Source organism: Bidens hawaiensis, unplaced genomic scaffold (genome assembly GCF_021521415.1).
Source record: "Bidens hawaiensis isolate Kalapana, Puna unplaced genomic scaffold, B.hawaiensis_p1.1 tig00019220_1, whole genome shotgun sequence".
NCBI classification, from domain to species: Eukaryota; Viridiplantae; Streptophyta; class Magnoliopsida; order Asterales; family Asteraceae; genus Bidens; species Bidens hawaiensis.
Window position 1 is genome coordinate 285578 of NW_027492916.1, and position 19945 is coordinate 305522.

Consider the following 19945-nt stretch of genomic DNA (forward strand, 5'->3'; position numbering starts at 1 on the left):
GTGTAATTGTGTGTGATTAATCAAATATACTTGTTATGTGCTTAGTTGTTTATGTGCATTCGTTTGACATATCCCCTTGTGGAGGGTTCTCATTGACCAATGCCCTATTCGCTTGGCAAGGGTCTTATCATTATTTGCTCACGGTTGATTTATCGGCGTCCGATTCGCTTGGCAATGGTTTAATCGACAACTTATTTGCTCATGGTTTGTTTTCATTACCTCATTTATTATGTTTTGCTTATTTCTCTTATTTATTATATTAATATTATTTTATTGCGAAACTAGTGGTAAACTCACTCAACATATGTTGTTGAAAAACTACGTTTTCAACGCATATGTAGGTTGCTTGAAGTTGAAGCATGGACACTTAGAAAGACCTTAGAGTTATAATGAAGACAAACATGGATTTAAACTTGTTATATTTATTTACTTGAATAGCTTTGTTGTATTTGGATATTGTGTGTATTCTTTGAATAAAATAATTAATTAGATATTGTCACTCATATTCATGATAGTATCTTCGAGCTGTGAGCAATCGGATCATGCCCCAGCATTTCCGCCTTAAGTTAGGGTGTGACAGATTGGTATAAGAGCCGAAGGTTATAAGATAGGTCGTTAGAAATGGTCCTAGACATATGCTAGGAACCCTATACGTGCTTATCTGAACTGCGTTATGTGCTATTAAAAATTGTTTACATCTTGCTTCGATTAATTATTTTATTTCATTTATATTGTTTATGTATTGCACACACACACGAATTCCGGGGTTACGCCTCACTTTCAAAATATTTTTAAATTCTCTTATTTTTGGTAGATTGCTTTTTATTGTGAGAAATTCCTAAGAATTCCTGTTTTTTGTTTTGCTCCTTCACCTTGAAGCATGGGGGTATGATGAATGTCGTGCAATCGTAAATTTAAGTGGTACCCGTAATCGGCTAAACGGTTGCGTGGTAAACATAACCGGCTAAACGGTTATACTTCCAAATTGTGTTTTTAAATTATTTTAAATGCTTAGTTGGGTGAAAAATCCATGGAAATCCATGCTCCAACTATCCATTTCTTAAACCATTTTCGATTTGATTTTTTTGGTTTGGAACGCATCGTCCGAGGTGGTTCCCGAGATACACCAACCACTTATATTTGATTCAATGATTTGATATTTAGTTGTGTCGGTTAAATGCCATGTAACGCTCATGGTCCGACCAACTCCATTGATTTGATAATTCGTTAATTAGTTGGGTCAGTTAAAAGCCATGTAAACGCTCATGGGCTGACCAACTTAATTGTTTGTTACTCGTTATTTTAATTGGGCCAATAAATTGCCATGGAACACTCACGGGAGGCCCAATTCACAAAAATTTATGTTGCTTTATTTAGTTGGGCCATTCAAATTTCCATGGAAAGCTTATAGGACACCAACTCATTGAACATGTTTTGTTATTTTAGTTGGGATCTTGAGCTACCATGGGAAGCCCATGGAAAGCCCAACCCAATAACATTTTACTTTTTAAATTTTTACAAAACATTAGTTACTAAATTAAATATTTCAAGAAAATTATTCACATTATTTTAAATTCCGACTCATCCTCGAGTCATCACTTGCACAATTATATTTAGGTACACTTCTCCACTATATCACATCAACTTATCCACACAGCTTACCCATCATCTCGTAAAATTTCATCTTCGGTCCTCATAGAATGTTTTCCCTAAGAATCCATCATCATAAATCAATGTCGTTCATCTGCTTCTCACGATCACCATACGACTACTAGAAGCACCAAGGAGTTGCTGCTGTATGCTATTAGCCGATCAACCGCCAACCTCGACAAAACTAAAATACCTCAAACAATAAATCTTATAATAACTTGTATCAGTTATAATGTTACTTAAATTATCTAATCTCATTTATTTCCTCAAACTATAAACTACCAAGTGAACTTAAATCCGTACCCTCAATTTTAACTATAAAATATTTTATTACTACTTGTCTTTTCTCAATCTCATGTTCGTTTTCACAACTTACTTCCCTTTTTATAAGTCTTTATTATTAAAATTTAATTTTCATTATTAAATTAAAACTTCCATTAATTAAACTTTTACCATTAAAAATTGACTTTTTGGTTTAATCTCCATTAAAACCAATCACGCGTTTTATTTATTGATTAAGATCGTTATTTAGTTGAAACTGAAAGTTGGTTCATAAGTATTTCAACTCCCCACTTTGATTTTAATACACCTTGAAAATTTTGAATGTTTTAAATGATAAATTCGTAGTGTTAGAATAGTCATGGTGGTTCATGCATTTCTAGCTTCGCATTTTTCTTATTTGTTATTTACTTGAATTTCCATTATCAATAATTCAACTTATATATTTCATAATATTTATATCGATTTTGTGAAAAAAAAAATCCACAAATTTCCAATTTAATCTAATTTAATATCTTCAATTACTCACTTCATATTTTATCTAATTTTAAAGATTTAATTGGAATAGGACTATCTCGGTGGTTCGGGAATATCCTTTTCCCAATTTAATATATTAACGATTTAATTGAATACGTACATTTTCGCATTATCATTAATATTTAAATTATTAACTATTATAATATTTTAGAATATCCTAATCGAATTAATCTCATCTCAAAATCACAACCTTGAAAAGCTATAAACTTCATATTAACTTCTCTTTGAATCTCATAAGTTCTCAACTAACCAAACTCGACTCACCAAAATCCTTGTTTAAACTTGTACTCTCGATCTTAAGAATTTCTTCCTAATGAATACAATCTTTACAGATTCCACATGTTATTAACTATCTTAAGAATTTCTATAAATTAAACTTTTGCGTATATCATCTCATGAATCAAGTTTCTTTATTTATCACGGTTAGCTTCATATTCTACTCTTAGCTTATTCTCGACATCATAATTCATTTCAAATGTCTGCTTCAAGAAATCCATTTCAATCTCCAAAATTCGTAAGCTTTCCTAATCAAAAGATATAATAGAATTCACCTGGTTTTATTAATCAAATCCGAACATTTAATACGTATCTCTTGAATTTATATTCAAAGTTATCAAAACGTTTGTTTCTTTCAAAATGATGATTTTAAATGCGATATAACCCACATGATGGAACGAGTTATGCGAACCATCCGACAATAAGAGTAATTATGGTCCGGAACATATTTATTCACTCCTCGCATGGGAATCATAATATGTACAATTGTGTGATATAATTTAGAACTTAAGGTAGCTTGGGTAACGGTACAAATGATGATGAGATGATAAGGACATGGTGGATACGCCGCTGGTACATCCTATATATAAGTGCCCTTATCGGATTGTCATTTGAAGCGTTGCTTCGGTTATTAGAAATTCTATGTTATGATATTTTATATAAAAGTTTAAATTATTTTCAAAACAATTATGTTTTAGTTTTCCTTAATTTCGAGACGAAATTCCCTAAAATAGGGGAGACTGTAACATTTCGGATTTTCTAAACCATATTTTAGACTCTTCGTTTCTCTTGATCCTTTCACTTTCCAGGTAAGTTGTAAACATAGGAATCATTCATATATATTCCTTAGTCAACAAACTTCAATCAATTTCGGTGGTTGAAGGGTGTTGACTGGTCAATTCGCTTAAAACCCGTTAAAGGGCAAAATAGTAAACTAATTTGACTTACCGTTTTCTCATACTTCTGGTCGGATTCAACATTAGGTCCAGAAGACTTTTTTTCTCGTAACTAAATTTTAAGGCTACTGACCAAAACCCAACTTCCGACTCGCTGTTCAGATTCTGGTCAGTACCAGCTCGCTTAAATCTTAAAACAAACATAACTTAAATTCTAAACGTCCGTTTGGATTAATTCCAGCGGCATTAAGTTACTTTTTACTTATATTAGCATATCTCCAAGTTTCAGGTTCTGATCATTTATCTCATTCGACGTGTATTGGACAACTCGCATAATATTTAGTTCGTTTATCTTAATTATTAATCACTTGCCTTTAATCTAAGGTTGGCTTTATCATTCCCCTATTTTACTCAGTTTTCTAAAACGTTTTGGGGACATATGCGTATATCATACTATATATACATATATATACATATATATATATATATCAAAAATAGCAAACGTGTAATTGTGTGTGATTAATCAAATATACTTGTTATGTGTTTACTTGTTTATGTGCATTCATTTGACATATCCCCTTATGGAGGGTTTGACCAGTCCACGATTCGCTTGGCAACGGTCTTATCATTATTTCCTCGCAGTTGATTTACCGGCGCCCGATTCGCTTGGCAATGGTTTAATCGACAACTTATTTGCTCATGGTTTGATTTCATTACCACATTTATTACGTTTTGCTTATTTTTCTTACATATTATATTAACATTATTTTATTACAAAACTGGTGGTAAACTCACTCAACATATGTTGTTGACAAACTCTGTTTTCTACGCATATGCAGGTTGCTTGAAGTTGAAGTATTGACACTTAGAAAGACCTTAGGTTTATAATGAAGACAAACATGGCATTAAACTTGTTATATTTATTTACTTGAATAGCTTTGTTGTATTTGGATATTGTGTGTATTCTTTGAATAAAATAATTAAAGCGATATTCTCACTTATATTCATGATAGTATCTTCGAGCTGTGAGCAATCGGATCACGCCTCGGCATTTCCACCTTAGGTTGGGGCATGACATTAAATTTCTAGTTTTACTTGTTATTGTTGCTATTTGAAAAACCAAAAAGATTTTAATTCTGATTTAGTTTTCGACTCTTGATGTGTGGGTGAACTATCTCTCTCGGATTTTCAAGAACAATGAACCTTGTTGTGTTTTCTCAAATTCAAATCAAAACGTTCAATTGTTTTACTCAAGGTCATTAATTCTGGTAAACAGTAGATTTTCAAAATGAGCTTATTTAAGTTATTACTTTAATGTATAAGGATATTAATTTGTACTTGGGACATTACATTAGTGTGAATTCACAAGACATGTCAAGATTCAATTGGATATACTTATGTAACGTATAAGTCATACACACTTATCCGGCGCATAAGTTATGCGCCGTATAAGTTTTAGACTTTTACGCTGCAAACGTTGAAAATTAACATATCCGGAGATCACACATATACACCGTATATGTAGGAGCTTAGCACTGATCTTATCCGTCGTATATAAGGACAAATGTGTCATAGATATTATGACAGTAGCAGACTGGTGATCATTTAAAAGTCACTGGTAGAACAGTGATTTACTGTTGTGAAGAATTATTGCTATTCATAGATATATATCCTTATATGGTAATCAAAACATTACCAACAATATCAATTCTTCACTTTTAAATCTATCTCATGCATACTTGTCTGTCTAAAGTACTACATCAGGTAAAATTACTTGAAGTATAATTGAGTGATTTTGTTGAATGTATTGTAAGAGTCTTATATGAATTTGGATCAACTTATTCAGAGTCTAAATACATATCAAATACTTATACGAGACTGTTTTTGTTTTTACCAGATTAACAGATGATAGCTAATGAAGCAGACGATCCTGATGAAGATGGAAATATATTGAAAGAGATGAGAATTCAAGGATTTACAAGTCGTACTTTCATATATCATGTTCTGATAAGTCGTTACTTTCAAATATCATGTTTTGCTAAGATTCTTCGAAAGCTTATAAATGAAGAAGAACATCACGGATCAGATGTATATGAGAATCTATCTCGGTAAAAATTATGGAACCAAACTAATGTCCATTTGGGTCTATCTCGGTATATTATGATATCCATAATGTAAGGGATATCTCGAAGATATTTCATATCAATGTGTGAACAACGCTTTGACTTATGTAACATATATATGTCAAAATAATGTCATTATATAAGGACATGTGTGTTTTTTGTTGCTCTCACGCATCTTGATGTAGGTACAATAATCCACTTATTTCTGGATGAAAATAATTGTATTAAGATTTCATCCATTATGATGTTTGCATTAACCCGTACATGGACTTTATTGACTTATAGACTAAGTGTTCTTTGACATTCAGTTTAGAACTTCTAGGTTGTTTCATTAACATGTAAAGATGTAAGTCAGTTGTTAGGGAAACTTTGTTTTAATGTTTATATATAATGTAGCTCTGAGCTAGTATAAGCTACTAGAATGATAATGATCCTTAAAGAAATCTTTTATGACATATGTAAGAAGATTCTTTAATAATTTATTTCCTTTTGAATATAACCTTTAACAATCAGTCATACTTTTTAGGATTAATTTAGTTTGCCAATAATAGCTTTATTCCATCCAGATTGATTGAGGCTAACGGGGTTTAATAAGAAGAAGTAGAATTAATAAACTTTCCAACATCCACTTCAATTTTAGTTAGAGATGTTACATAATCATCAAAGTTAGTAGGTTTTAAAACCTAGATGACCTCCTGAGTTGATTATTGGGTAATTATTAAAAGTTTTAGTTTTATGGATTAGCTCTTTGTTATATTTCTATCATTTTCAGGATTCTAAGTGTGTAAGAGTTGCTGCATTATGGTGTTGAAGAGGTATAATCGGAGTTAAATTCTAAGTAAAATTTAATGACCACTTCACCCGCCTTCTATACTTCTGACAAGTCATTATAAAGATTTTTACTGCTCCCACTTACCTTAGAAGCCTTTAGGAAATTTGCATGCTTAGGGTCAATATTTAAAGACCAATAGATTCTAATAGAGAAACAAGTTAATGATGTAAGTCGTCGTAGTTTTTCTTGGTGCGGATTATTATAGTAAGAAATCTGAATATGTCCACATTTAAGCAGCAATGAAAATTTTGTAAGAGTAGTATTAAACTCTAAGGAGATAAGTTTTGCTGGAACAGTGTTGTAATGGAGCAATGTCTTGTACAATAGGTGTAATTGAGATAAAATCAATTTTTCACTCCTCACCTCTTGCAAATGCTGCAAGTTATGATTAAGACATTTAATGATCCCACTGGTCTTCGAGATCTCTAGGAAAGCTACAAGAAAAGTTTCAATGATGTGCGTGACGTGGAATCTGTCATACATATCTTAGACTTGATTTGATTTTCTTAACTTCCATATGTCATAAGAAACTTAGGTACATTTTAGAAGAAATCATATTAAGTATATATATGCATGGATTTATTTAAGACTGGGGACCATAGAATACAGGCTAGATACAAGTAGATAGTATGCTAAATGATAAAATAATTATGTTTGAATATTCCGTTTTGAATTAGTTCCACATGTTGATCAGTTCTTAATGTTATTAATGGAATAACATGATAATATGATAGACATATAATTATATGCGTACCTGTTACAGCATGGAAAAAGTAGCATTAACAGTAGAGTATGATCTAGACAATATGATTGTCAGCTTGGTCTAGTTCCCCTTTAGGATGCATAGTTAAGCATAGGGATTAGGGTTCTAGAGAGGAACCGATTTCAAGAGAGAGGAGGCACATGGAATTTATGTTTGTGTGATTAGGTTATGATGTTAATTTCTTCTCTCCCTTTACCAAAGGGTATACCCTAGCTAATGAGGGTCATATGGTCCATCAACAATTACCAAACTAATATATAATAAGATATAATTAATATTTTGATATATTATAATATAGATGTGTATTGGTTTTCATTGGTCCCAAATATCACCTTTTAGTCATGTCGGCCCCAACTAATAAATGGTTGGTAACGGTCCCAATTTTTACTAATATTTTCTTCCATCAGACCCCGACTAACTGAGTACAAATTCGTTAACTTCTTGCTGACATGTCATGTTTCGGTGTCAAATATCTTATGTGGCATAGCTTTTGGCTTTAAACCTGATTACATACCCCAAAAAAAAAAAAAAAAAACCACCCACTTGGTTGATTCCAACCACATGTTTCACCCAAAAGGCAAACTCAATTTTAATCATCGGTTCGAATAATCTAGCAACAATGGCTCGATAGTGATATGGTAATCATACATCTCTTTAAGGTGTTTGTTTGAATACAGGATCAACAAGACGAAAAATCGGTGTTTTCCGGAAAGTCGTTCTCATCGCCAAAATCATGAGTCATGTCTTTTGGAATGCTTTGTACCCTATCGATTAATTTCCTATTGTGTGATTGGTCCTTGGCAGTGCCATTACTGACCGTCGGATGTCAAATCGTCACCTCTTTCGTTATACAATAGCAGAACCTTGTCGTTAGTGTTTCGTCTACAGTTCATGCTGTGATGCAAGGCCATCACAACTGAACACCCCCGTTTTCGCTGCTGGTGTCGGAAATATGGCAGCAACTATCGGTTGTTCTTGCCACTGTTGTTGCCGTCGTCTATGGTGGTCGTCATGAATTGATTCTTGCAACTCTCTCACTTTCTGTCTGTGTATTTCTCTCTGCCATGCGCTTTCTCTCTGTCTCTCTCTCTCTTGCTCATAATGTGATGTCAACTCGTTGGGAGTTTAGAAGAAGATCAGTTGAAGTTTTTAGGGACTGGATCTACAAATACTATTGAAGTTAACTGATTCAAAGAGATAGATGGGTGCCATGTACTTTACCACATAATAGGTTTTTGTACACATAAGCATGACATGCCAGCAATATTTTACGGACTTAGTACTCAGTTACTCGGGGTTTGATGGAAGAAAATATGATAAAAGTTGGGGCCGTTACCAACTAATTTGTTAGTTAGGGGGTGTTTATTTTACCTCATTATAAAACTTTTCCTCTCACAATATAAGTAATTCAAAACACCTTATTACTTTTTCAAAAGTTAATAAGTTATAAGTTGGTGAAAATAAGCAATCCCAAACACCCCTTAGCACCGACAGCAACCAAAAGGTGACATTGGGGACCAATAAAAACCAATACACCTAATAAAAATAATTATAATGGTCACATATAAATATATATAATTGTATATTTATTCTTACAAAGATGTTAAAATACTTGGGTCAAAATCAATACATAATACTGGTATACAATATATGAAATATGAATCCACATCACTCGTAACATTTCGATTTTTCCATATTCGTATTCGTATTTTTACCCAATTCGGGAATGTAATTCAGATCTTTCTTATCAATAAAATGATGCAACTATTAGTAAATTAATTGTATTTAACTTAGTTTATAATTCCTTACCTTTCATTTGTGTCAAATAGCCCTTAGAAACTCTTAATATCGCTTAAAATAGCTTAAAATGCATTTTTGGAACTTTAGGGACCAAAACTGCTAAAAATCGAAATCTGGTAAAAGACCCCCTTCGCACGGCGCGAAGGAGGAGCCTTTGGTTCTTCGCGCGGCGTGAAGCGTGCTCAGACCAGCCAAATTTGGGTTCGATTCTCGTTTAATGCTAAATATTTCCCTAAACGACCCTAAATCACGAAATTTGAGCAAACAGGTTATTTAATCTACTAGGGAATAATGTCTAGGTTCATTTTCCGTATTTTGATCGATATATCGAAGATTACAAGGCTCGATTTCCTCATTAATACGTTACTCGTTTACCAAAACAAGTCGGTTTCTTGTTCTATAAGTTGGCATACTAACTATATAAACAAACTATCATTCCAAACCCTAGAATGTTACTGAATATTGAATTCCCAGCTGTCACCTCCCTTAACCCGACATTTACACTCTCAATTTTGAATTATTAAAGGAAAATTCACTTATTTTCTCATCGTTTAATTCTTATTTTACTCACTCGTCTAAACTATAAGGTGAGATTTATCATTCCCCTTTATTTTACTGAATTTATCAAAGTTTGGGGACATATGCGTACTAATACTTATTTTGTATTACATATATACACAAACTAGCAAACGTATATTTGTATGTATTCGATCAAATGTTACTTGTTACTTGCTTATGTGCTTACTTTATCGCATTTGGAGAGGTCCATCATAATCACATTATAGTATGATTATACGACTGCCACAGTAACCAACGCTTGCTCGCATGGCAATGGTCAATTGACACATTAATTGCTCACGATTTGATTGTTTATTACTGCAGTTATTTTGTTTTGCTTATTTATTTATATATTATTGTATCTTGAAAACTAGTAATATTTTCACCTAACCTAGTGTTGACAAAATCTACTTTATTTTCTATGCATATGCAGGTTTCCAGTTGACTTGAAGTTTAAGTTGTAGAACGCTTAGAAGGACTTTAGACAATAAAACGAAGACTATCTATATTTTATTTTATTTGGAATTATTTACTTGTTTCTGGATTGTTTATTATATTTTGAATGGTTGTGCACTTCAATTTGAAATACATAAATTTAATAGATATTGTCATATTTATATTTTATGATGATACATTTGAACTGTGAACAATCAGTTTGGACCCTGGTATTTCTGCCGTAAGTTGTGATGTGACATCACTCTTGAGCAGTGTTTTGAAACCCGGACCGGCCGGTCGGACCGAGACCCGCTAACAATACCGGCCCGGTCTGCAGTTGTTAGCCTGTGTTCTAAAAACCCGGCCGGTTTTGACGGTCGACGGTCGGACTGGACCCGGTAAACCGCCGGGTGAACCGGTAAGCACCTTTTTTATTCTTTTTTCTAATTTCAAATTTAAAAAAAATCAAAATCTATCGAAACTCAATCTCTAAATCGCGGCTTCATCCCCATCTGCTTATCATTGGCGCTCAGATCTATGAATTGAGAACAAAATGGAAGAAAAAGAAGACATTTTAAGTTATAATAATCCCATATCTAAGGTGGTTGTTATCATTAGTTGTGGTGAACAATGGTGGAAGTGAGCGGCGGGGTTGATGATGGTTTTATTTCATTTTAGGTTTAGAAGAGAAGAAGATGACGGTCGTTATGTAGGTTATCTTATCTAGGCTTACGGAGAGAAAGTAATATGTTGCAGGGAGAGAATAAATATTATTTATTTTGTCAATTTAGTTGGGAGAGAACGTTGAGTTACTTGAAATATCTTCAATTTAGTCAAGAAATATACTAATATCAGTTTTAGTTCATTCTTATCTCCACTTTACATATTTAATCCTTCAAAGTTTCAATAAATATTAAATAGTCCATCAACATGAATGATAATATATATAAAAAGTAAATATATTATTTATAACGTCATCCGGGTCAATGCCCAGTCCGACATTCCGGTCGGTCCGACTTGTGACCCGGTAAGTCGTCCGGGTCAATCTCTGGTCCGGATCTGAAAACATTGCTCTTGAGGATAGAAGGTTTTTCGGAAATGCAGGTTGGCAAGAATGGAGTATTTGATCGGTTTATTGGTATTTAAGAATAACAGTTTACTTATTTACCCTTGGATTGTTATTAAATCAGTATAAATGTCAAAAATAGAATCTCATCCATTGATTAAACAAATGAACATTCTAAATTACTTCCTAGGCTTCTTAGGCAATCTACACTTGTAGAATCGGTCCTAGATTCAGCTAACCCCTAGAGTGAGTCTATTGGTCTAGGTTTTTCATCCATCAATAACCCCAGGAATCGAAATAACATGATATATAGATCATAATCGAAATAACTATTCATCGTCATTTAACAAATTTACCTATTGCCCATATACAGCTAAAAGAATTAATTTTTTTTTTGCTACACGCTCGCTTTATCTATTTTACTTGTATATGATTGTAGAGTTATTTCGAGTTGAAAATACAAAACAATGAAAACAGTTGCAGACAAGTGGTAAAGATCTAGCTTACAACAAAATTCATCGACAATATTGGATAGTGTAGTAACCTGGTAAACATTTGATGGATTAACTACAAATGGTGTCAGACATTTGAGGTATCGTTTTACGAGTCGCTCCAATTGTCACTGTCGTCATCATCACTTCCAGCAAACGCCTGCCAATGAGGTAAGCGCAATGTTTTTTAAAACATGATAATTAATTTATAACAAAAAAGGTAACCCCAAAAAAACCTGGCGAATGGCATTAGCTTTCTCTAGAATAGCAACTACTCTCAAATTGGTAGTAGGACCCTGAATGCTTGGCCTCGTCTGGACAGCCGGTTTCAAGTTGACCGACTGTAAGTCAAACCAAGATCATTACTAAGCAAACCACCAAACAATAACATCTAAAGTAGAAAAAAAGGAGAGAAATAATATAACTTTATTTTACCTTTGCCAGTATCTGATCGAGTAAAGTATCTTTTTCGTCTCCCTTCAGTATCTGTGTTGGCTCTAGATCTGAGACCTTCCTCAACTGCAGAATATATATAATTAAACCATCAGTTCAAATAATCTGTTCGACAAGAACTTTACATTTGTTGAATATTCAAGAAATCAGCATTACTTTGTTTTTGTCATGAGCAGCAACTGCATCAATTAGAGGACTGCGATGTATTTTCATAGGTCGAATATCATTTTGCATCTCCTCAAGAACACGTGGAAGTGAATACAGGCTTGAAGATGGCCAAAAAACTTCATTGAGTTGTGTGTGTGGTTTTTGATTCTCTTCATGTGTTTCATCAAATGTTACTTCTTGGTGACTGTCAATATGTTGACCACCATTTATTGGAGTTGACCAAGGATTCTGAAGTTTTCTCATCCTCCATTGCATAGGCGGAAGAGGGGGCAATGGTGGTGGATCTTCCACTTTGACTTGCGGTAACTGAGGAAGAATGGTAAAACCAGATAACACTGGAGATGGTTGTTGTTTGACTTGGTCAAAGGGTTTGATTTCATGACTGATTAACTCCATTGTAGGTAGTTTTTCAGAAACAAGTGTAGGAAGTTGACCAATGGGTTGGTTAACCTTATCTTCCACAAAAGATGGCTGTACATCAACGTGATCACCATGGTCGAGAGATTCTAAGTCATGGTCAGATTTTGTAGACACAGTTGACTCATGATGACAAGGTGCAATGATGTCCTCGTGGTCAGTGATGATGTCATGACTTCGTAACTCCATTGTAGGTGGTTTTTCAGAAACAAGTACTGAATGAGATTCGGATGAGGATTGGTCAAACTTATTATCATCTACAGATTCCTTCGAATCTGGGTTCAGCTTAGCATCATCATCTCTCTTACCGTCAGAATATTTAGATTCTGTTTCTTTCACCTCAGATCTTGTTCCAGTTTCATCTTTGGGAACAGAATCTTCAATACATTCATTTGTATTAGCATCAGCAACAGCCACAGGTTCTATTCCTAAGTTATCTGATTCTGTTTCACCTTCTGCTTGATCAGATATAACCAACAGATCGGCTCCTTTTTCTTCTAACTGTTCTTCAGTTACAGAAATATCATCATTGAAAACAGTGTCACTAGACAACTCATTTACACGTGAAATAACTGATTGTGATGAACTGACAACTGAATGTGTACTATGACTCTCAAAATCATATCCAGTTTGATTCTTGGTTGTCTCCAAGATGTTTGTAACAAGAATCATAGGGGTAGAGTTGTCATTAGGATACTTGTTGTCTAAATCTTCCTTATCAAATTGACGTTCATCACTTTTTCTGGGACTATCAAGCTTTCCAGTATCTGAGCACATTTCATCTGTGTCTAATGTATCGTCTTCCAGATTTGCTACTTGATCCACATTTGGCACCTTGCTCACATCAATGCAAGTATCGTTTGTGATATCAGCACCGGTTGGAGTTCCTTGATTAAAAGGAATCTCAATGAAAGCAAAGGGTTTAGAAGGTGAGTCAGCACCAACTGGAGGTGCATTTTCAGTTTCAGGATTCCCAGAAGCAGTTATTACCTTAGTAATTGAGTTATTCTCATCATGGGTTGCAGTTAAATTCTCTATTGACTGAGAATCTGATAATTGATGTTTGTTTGCATCAGAATTAGTTCCCTGATTTCTTGTTTCAACTTCTGACTCAGATGGATAGGCATTTTGAAGACCATTTGTGTGTGTTTCACCATTAACCGTTATTTGATTATCATGTACCTCAAGATCAGCATATGAAGGATGACTTTCAGCTACTTTACTTGAAGATACACACGGACTTGTGTTTTTCATTGGTGAACCCATTGTACTGCTATCCTCAAACCTTGATTTAGAGGGAGCATGAGCAACTTCCTCGGCACGTGATGGGGAATCTAACAACTTGTTCATGTAATGTTCTGAACCAAAAGGAGATTTTTTTGGCATTTTCTTCAGTTTCATATGCCCTGCAGCTTCAGTTGCACCAGTCTGCGTTCGCTCTTCAAGGAATAATTGATGGAGCCTGCAGTTTTACAAATCCAACAAGTTAGCTTTATGCAAGTAGTATTATTTTAAGTAGTGGTGGCAAAATGAGCGAGTCGAGGGGTTGGGCAATGAGTCAAAGAGTATCTTTTTGAACCAAATTTATAAATAATAATTGTGTGAACTGTACGTGAGTATACCAATTAGTGATAAAGCATAACCCGATTGATGCATTCGTAAGTAAATGGGCCGAAAAGAATTTGTATGGAAATCGTATTAAATTAATGTCTTACTTGGCATGTGAAGACTGTGAGACCTCGGGAGTCTCTCCCCCTTTCCATCTTGATGCTTTTTTCTGTGCATTATTGAAAACATTGAAATATGAGGATGATAGTTGTTTCTGTAAAATTCATTTTCAAGGAAAAGAAGACATAGGCTTGCAACCAAAGACTGCAGTGGAAACATAATATATTCCTCTTTTGCTACTCTTAGTACATGACTGTGTGCCGCATAGGCGCATATGGATGGAAAATGTTTAATGCCAAAATCAACTTTGACTCAATAGTTTCTAAATGGTTCAATGACATAGGTTTTCATAGGACTGTTTCATCTCAAATAAGTGCTCAAGGCGCATACCCTTGCCTGGGCCTAGACGCAAAAAAAGTGAGGGCCTAAGGGAAAAAGGCGCACTTAAGTAAAAAATAAAAATATATTATGTATATGATTTATATGAAAAATAACACTAATCTTCAAATAGAATAAACAAAAGCTATCATATAACATTTAATATCATCTAATTAGTACCAAAAATTCTAAAATAGTCAAGATTCAAATGTAAGTTGACCTCTCCTAGACCTTAGTTTCAATAGAACTCCTTGCGTATGTTTTGCTTCGCTTTTATCTTCTCATGCTCTTGGCATAGACAATGCCGAAGCGCTCGCCTAGGAACTAGAAGCACGTTTATTGAGCCTCGCCTGAAAAATGGGCCCACGCGCAAGAAGCGAGGGTTTTTAATAACTATGCTATCATTAAGTATAAGCTGGAGTCTACCACAAAATTAGACAATTTAACATTTATAGGCATTCTTTATTGCATCAAAAGCCTGCAATAACTGAATTCAGTTGACCCAAAATAAAAGTAAATAAATAAACAGTTAAAAAAAACACTTTACGTTGAACTGCATTGTGTGAGCAAACAATCAAATAAATAACAAATAATAATTAGTCTTTAAACATACGTCCATGGTATAGAACACATCTTTTGTGATTCAGTTATTCAATTCAAAGTGCTTAATAAATTAAAACCATCGCTCTTCGAGAAATTACTATGGGTAAAAATGCAGTAAATATCATACGACTGGACATTAATGCTAAAGATATGCATGCATGCAATAGATAAGGATGATATAGATAAAATAAAAAAGCAATATGGAAAGAGAAAAGATTCAGTTCATAAAACTCACCTTCGTCTGGCGGATCTTTTTCTCCCTTATGGTTTCAGTAATTTCAGTTTCATCTATTGATGCTTCCACTTTAAAAACTGACGGATCGGTGTAGCGTTTTAAGCATGCACCAGCACCACCAACATCAAACCTGTTGAGACCCACCATAGGTAAGTAAATTTGACAAGATGTAGGGAGCATGCAAAAATATTCATAAGAAAATAATAGTGTACTTGTCTAGAAGAAACAATCGAGGTGGCCCCCGGCATTCTTCATAAGAATCCATGACAAATCGAGGTAAATCTCCAGTAGTAATAAGATTCTGTGTTGTTCGTCCGCTAGGATGCCAATCAACACCTGTAGCATTAATAGAGATCCTAATTAGAATTAGTCATGTAAATCATACTTTTACAATATGAGCTAAATGTAGTAGCAACTATTTAACCTGAATTGAGGAAAAATGCTGAATGGGATGTTCGGGACAGAAATGCCCTTTCAATTGGAGGGATTTCTGACTCAAGATGCTTAATGCGTACCAGCAGACCATGGCCACGTGCAGCAGTTGACATCACTTCTTCATGTAAGTCACGGAAAATCTCAGCAGAAAACCTTCAAAAATGAATACATGGTTTTGTTAGACTTGTAGCATAATATTAAATGATGGGTATATTAGAAGAAGATAACAACACTTTAGCAGCTCTAAAACATTATCAGGCTAGCAGTGGTTATTGGAACACCATTGTAACAGTTAGTCCAAGTTGATTGTTTTAGGATCACAGAGCATACACATCATGTTTAGCATAAAATACAAGAATATGAAGTTATGAAACAGTCTGCTTTCAAGTCCCATGTTGGTGCACCCTAATATTACAATCATAGTGTGGAAAAGCAAGATTTGACCAATTTATAGCCACCATAAAGGTCTACTGCTAAATATGAGTAGGTGATTCATATAGTTGATATCTCGATATTTGGTTGGGACTTGGGGTTCCATTTATACATGCTTCCACCAACCTTAACTGTCTGAAATGTTAAGTTATGAAAAGAAAATGCTCATCTTCATCATCAGTGACATGGTCAAGGTTTATGCAGTAGACACAAAAAGATTATTGCTCTTCTTCATGGTAGGAAAACGATCTTCAAAGAAGAAAATCATACTAAGGGAAGGGAATTGAAGACCATACTGTATTGCAACGGCATTTCATTCACCAAATGCCTACCATGATGATTTTAAATTCCTAAAAGATGTTAAAACTGAGCATAGAGGTGCAAACAAACGGAGCCGAGCGGCCTGAGCATGATCTCAGCAAGGCTCGAGCTCGGCTCGTTTAACTTAGATAGAGCTCGAGCTTGAGCTTGGCTCGTTTCAATCTCTATTTCTAAAGCTCGAGCTCGACCTGTTAGTAGTTTTTCAAGCTCGAGCTCGGCTCGGGCTCGGCTCGTTTACTATTTATTAATTAACTTTTATATACTTATAATTAGGTTTATATATTTTTTTCAATTATAATTTTATATATAACATAATATGTATTATTTAGTTATTTTTTCATAAGATTATATATACTAATAAAAAATTATTATATATTATTATAATAATTATATAAATGCCAAGCTCGTTTAGGCTCACGAGCCGGCTCGATCTCGATAAGTGAAGCTCAGGCTGGGGTTCATTTATTAAACGGGCATACTTTAAGGCTTGAGCTTGGGCTCATTTAAGCTCGACTCGATCAAGCTTTTTCATGAGCCGATCTCGAGTAGCTTGCGAGCAGCTTGGCACTATACATGCATCCTAACTTATTATCTATCATCACACATAAAAATCACTTCCTAAAACCTAGATGTCATCAACTAAATTCTGTAATAACACACTTTCAAACACGAAAACCTAAAGTTAATTTTCTACAATAGATTATCACAATTTCCACCTAAAACGCATCAATCACATGCTCAAATTCAAGCTGGTCAGTTCCACTACATTAACTTACCTATGATCTCGATTCAGAATTACGATCAAGGTACTCGAAACTAAAATTCTAACCTATTTCGCATGAATTCCAATACCTAAACCGTCGGAATAAAAGATTAAACAAAACCAGAGTTGTAATTTCCACATAACTGATCAACACCTCAAATGCAATGCAATGTCATAAACCGAGATAAAAGAAGCATAATAAGGAGCGGCAAATGAAAATTAGCAAGTACTGACTCAGCTAGATCACCGAGTTGACGAAGAACACCGACGAGACCGGCCATGGCGACACCGTCGAGCAACGCTTCAGGATCATCTTTACCAGAAGCCAATTTGTATAGTTGTGGATCAGCTAAACAGTACACATTCCGTATCTCATACCTGTTAATAGGCATTGCTTCTGATTACTGAAATCAGTTATCGATAATCTCTGTGTCTGTGTGTTCGTGTATTGAAAACTGTTATACAAAAAGCATTTGCATTTCTAGAGAGAGAATGAATATTATTCATACAGCAGTGCGAGAAAGGTGAAATGGCAGAGGAGAAGAAACTGTTTGTGTTTGTATATTTTCACAAATAAACAATCATTTTTCACTTCACTAGTTCAGAACTAAGATTGTCAGTCTCTCAGAGAAAATGGTACATGTTATTTCGGTATTGGTATCGGTATCGGCATAAAATTTTAAGAAAATCGGATCAAACTTTTGTCCAGGGTATCAGTACCAAACCAACTTTTTTGGTACCAGTACCAACATTTTATGAAAATCAGGATCGGAATCGGGATCGGTACCGGTGTGCTACTGAGCTCAATAGTATGCCTGCTGACAGTTAAGTTATATTATGTATATCATGAACTAAGGATGTTAATTTTCAACATTACACAAAACATGACACTTAACAATTGGGTGTTGGTTTGTTATATCGAATCTACATAACAAGTTAGCCATGCTCAGTTTAAACTATTTAATTAAACAAGTCACGTTTAGGTGGCATGTCTAACTAATAAGTTTTTGAAAATAAACATGAATTTAGAATTAGTATATATTTCTACATAAAATTGTTTGATAGCATGGCCAAAGTATAGTTGCGGCAAGGGGTGGCCCCAGCTCTCTCCTGTTTTTCTTTTTTGAGGAATGTAAGTTTACCTGTTTCTTCTTAAAAAATTTTATACGTAGTGTAAATTTACGTATTTTCGTTAAAAAATTTTGAGCCCAGCCTCCCTATTTATAAAATTTTTTATACGAAATGAGTCACCCTTATTTTTGACGTTTTCATCCAAGTTTTGTTACTAAGTGGTAGTGAGTTATGATTCTAATAAAGAAAAGGCACTGAAACATCGAAATTAATATATCTTTATGATATAAAATATTGGTATAAAGCTATAAAACATATTTACAAGTGAAGAATAGCATTTTATTCGATTTAATATGTAGTGACACCAAAAGGTATGGGTGAGTAGGAAACCGAATAACCAAATTGAAACCGAATTAATCGAATAAATCGAATCGAAAAAACCAAACCGAAGCATTAATTGACGGTTAATTTTTTGTTTTTTTGAAAAACCGAATTTTTGGTTTCGGTTCGGTTTTCCATTTTGAAGAAACCGAAAAAAACTGAACCGAACCGATATGTGCTTTTGCTTAAATATTAATACAATTATATGTGTTTTTTTAGATGTTATGACCAGAAACCAAACACCAAAAGGATCTACCGTTGATGGTGATGAAGATTATGAGATGATGAAGATTGGGAGTAAACTTTGAAGATGAATAAGATGAAGAATGAAGATTGGAACTAAACTTTAGTGTTTTATGATTAAGAAATTTGTTGAATTTTAAACTCTAGTACTCTTGCAAGTTTGTATTCGTTTGGTTCCACATAACAAATGCCTATTATTTGTGTTTTGAATCTAATATGCATTTTCATTTTTTTTGGAATTTTTTTGGAATTTTTTTGTAATGCCTACACACACACAAAAACCGATTATAACCGAACCGAAACCGAAAAAACCGAAAAACCAAAAACCGAAAAACCAAAAACCGAACGGTTTGTGTATTTGAAAAATCGACTTTTCGGTTTCGGTTTTGGTTTCAGTTTCATCTAAAAACCGAACCGAACCGAACCGTGCTCAACCCTAAAAAAAGTTATATTATTTAAACAATTAAATTAAAAGAATGTTCTAAAGTGGTATTGTAGGTACGAAATGATGGAATCTTTGCTTTGAAGCTTTAATTTAAAACCGAACTCCACAAACAAACAAGTGCTTACTTGCTATTACAATCTTATTAGATGGGCATACTTTATGGAGGTTATCATGCTTGCTACATCATAATTTCCTAACTTGTAGGTTGAATGTATTTTGGATTGTA

At 34.1% G+C, this 19945-nt stretch overlaps 1 protein-coding gene across 1 annotated transcript; it reads right to left on the reverse strand.

The window, feature by feature from the left end:
• Positions 1 to 11754: 11754 nt before the first annotated feature.
• LOC143557891 (uncharacterized) lies at positions 11755 to 17971 on the reverse strand. Its single transcript, XM_077046855.1, has 9 exons — positions 17814 to 17971; positions 16053 to 16216; positions 15841 to 15964; positions 15629 to 15758; positions 14460 to 14521; positions 12316 to 14206; positions 12142 to 12225; positions 11943 to 12047; positions 11755 to 11866 (listed from the first exon to the last, which is right to left on the reverse strand). The coding sequence occupies exons 1-9, from the start codon at positions 17969 to 17971 to the stop codon at positions 11816 to 11818; spliced, it is 2769 nt and encodes a 922-aa protein (XP_076902970.1). The 3' UTR covers positions 11755 to 11815.
• Between the last annotated feature and the right edge of the window lie 1974 nt (positions 17972 to 19945).

Excerpts from the sequence above, each read along its gene's own strand:
- LOC143557891 (XM_077046855.1), bottom strand. The coding sequence starts at position 17,971 with ATGCCTATTAACAGGTATGAGATACGGAATGTGTACTGTTTAGCTGAT. Across the intron at positions 12,226-12,315 it reads CTGCTCATGACAAAAACAAA|TTGAGGAAGGTCTCAGATCT; the intron begins GTAATGCTGATT and ends TATATTCTGCAG. Across the intron at positions 11,867-11,942 it reads AAGCTAATGCCATTCGCCAG|GCGTTTGCTGGAAGTGATGA; the intron begins GTTTTTTTGGGG and ends CCTCATTGGCAG.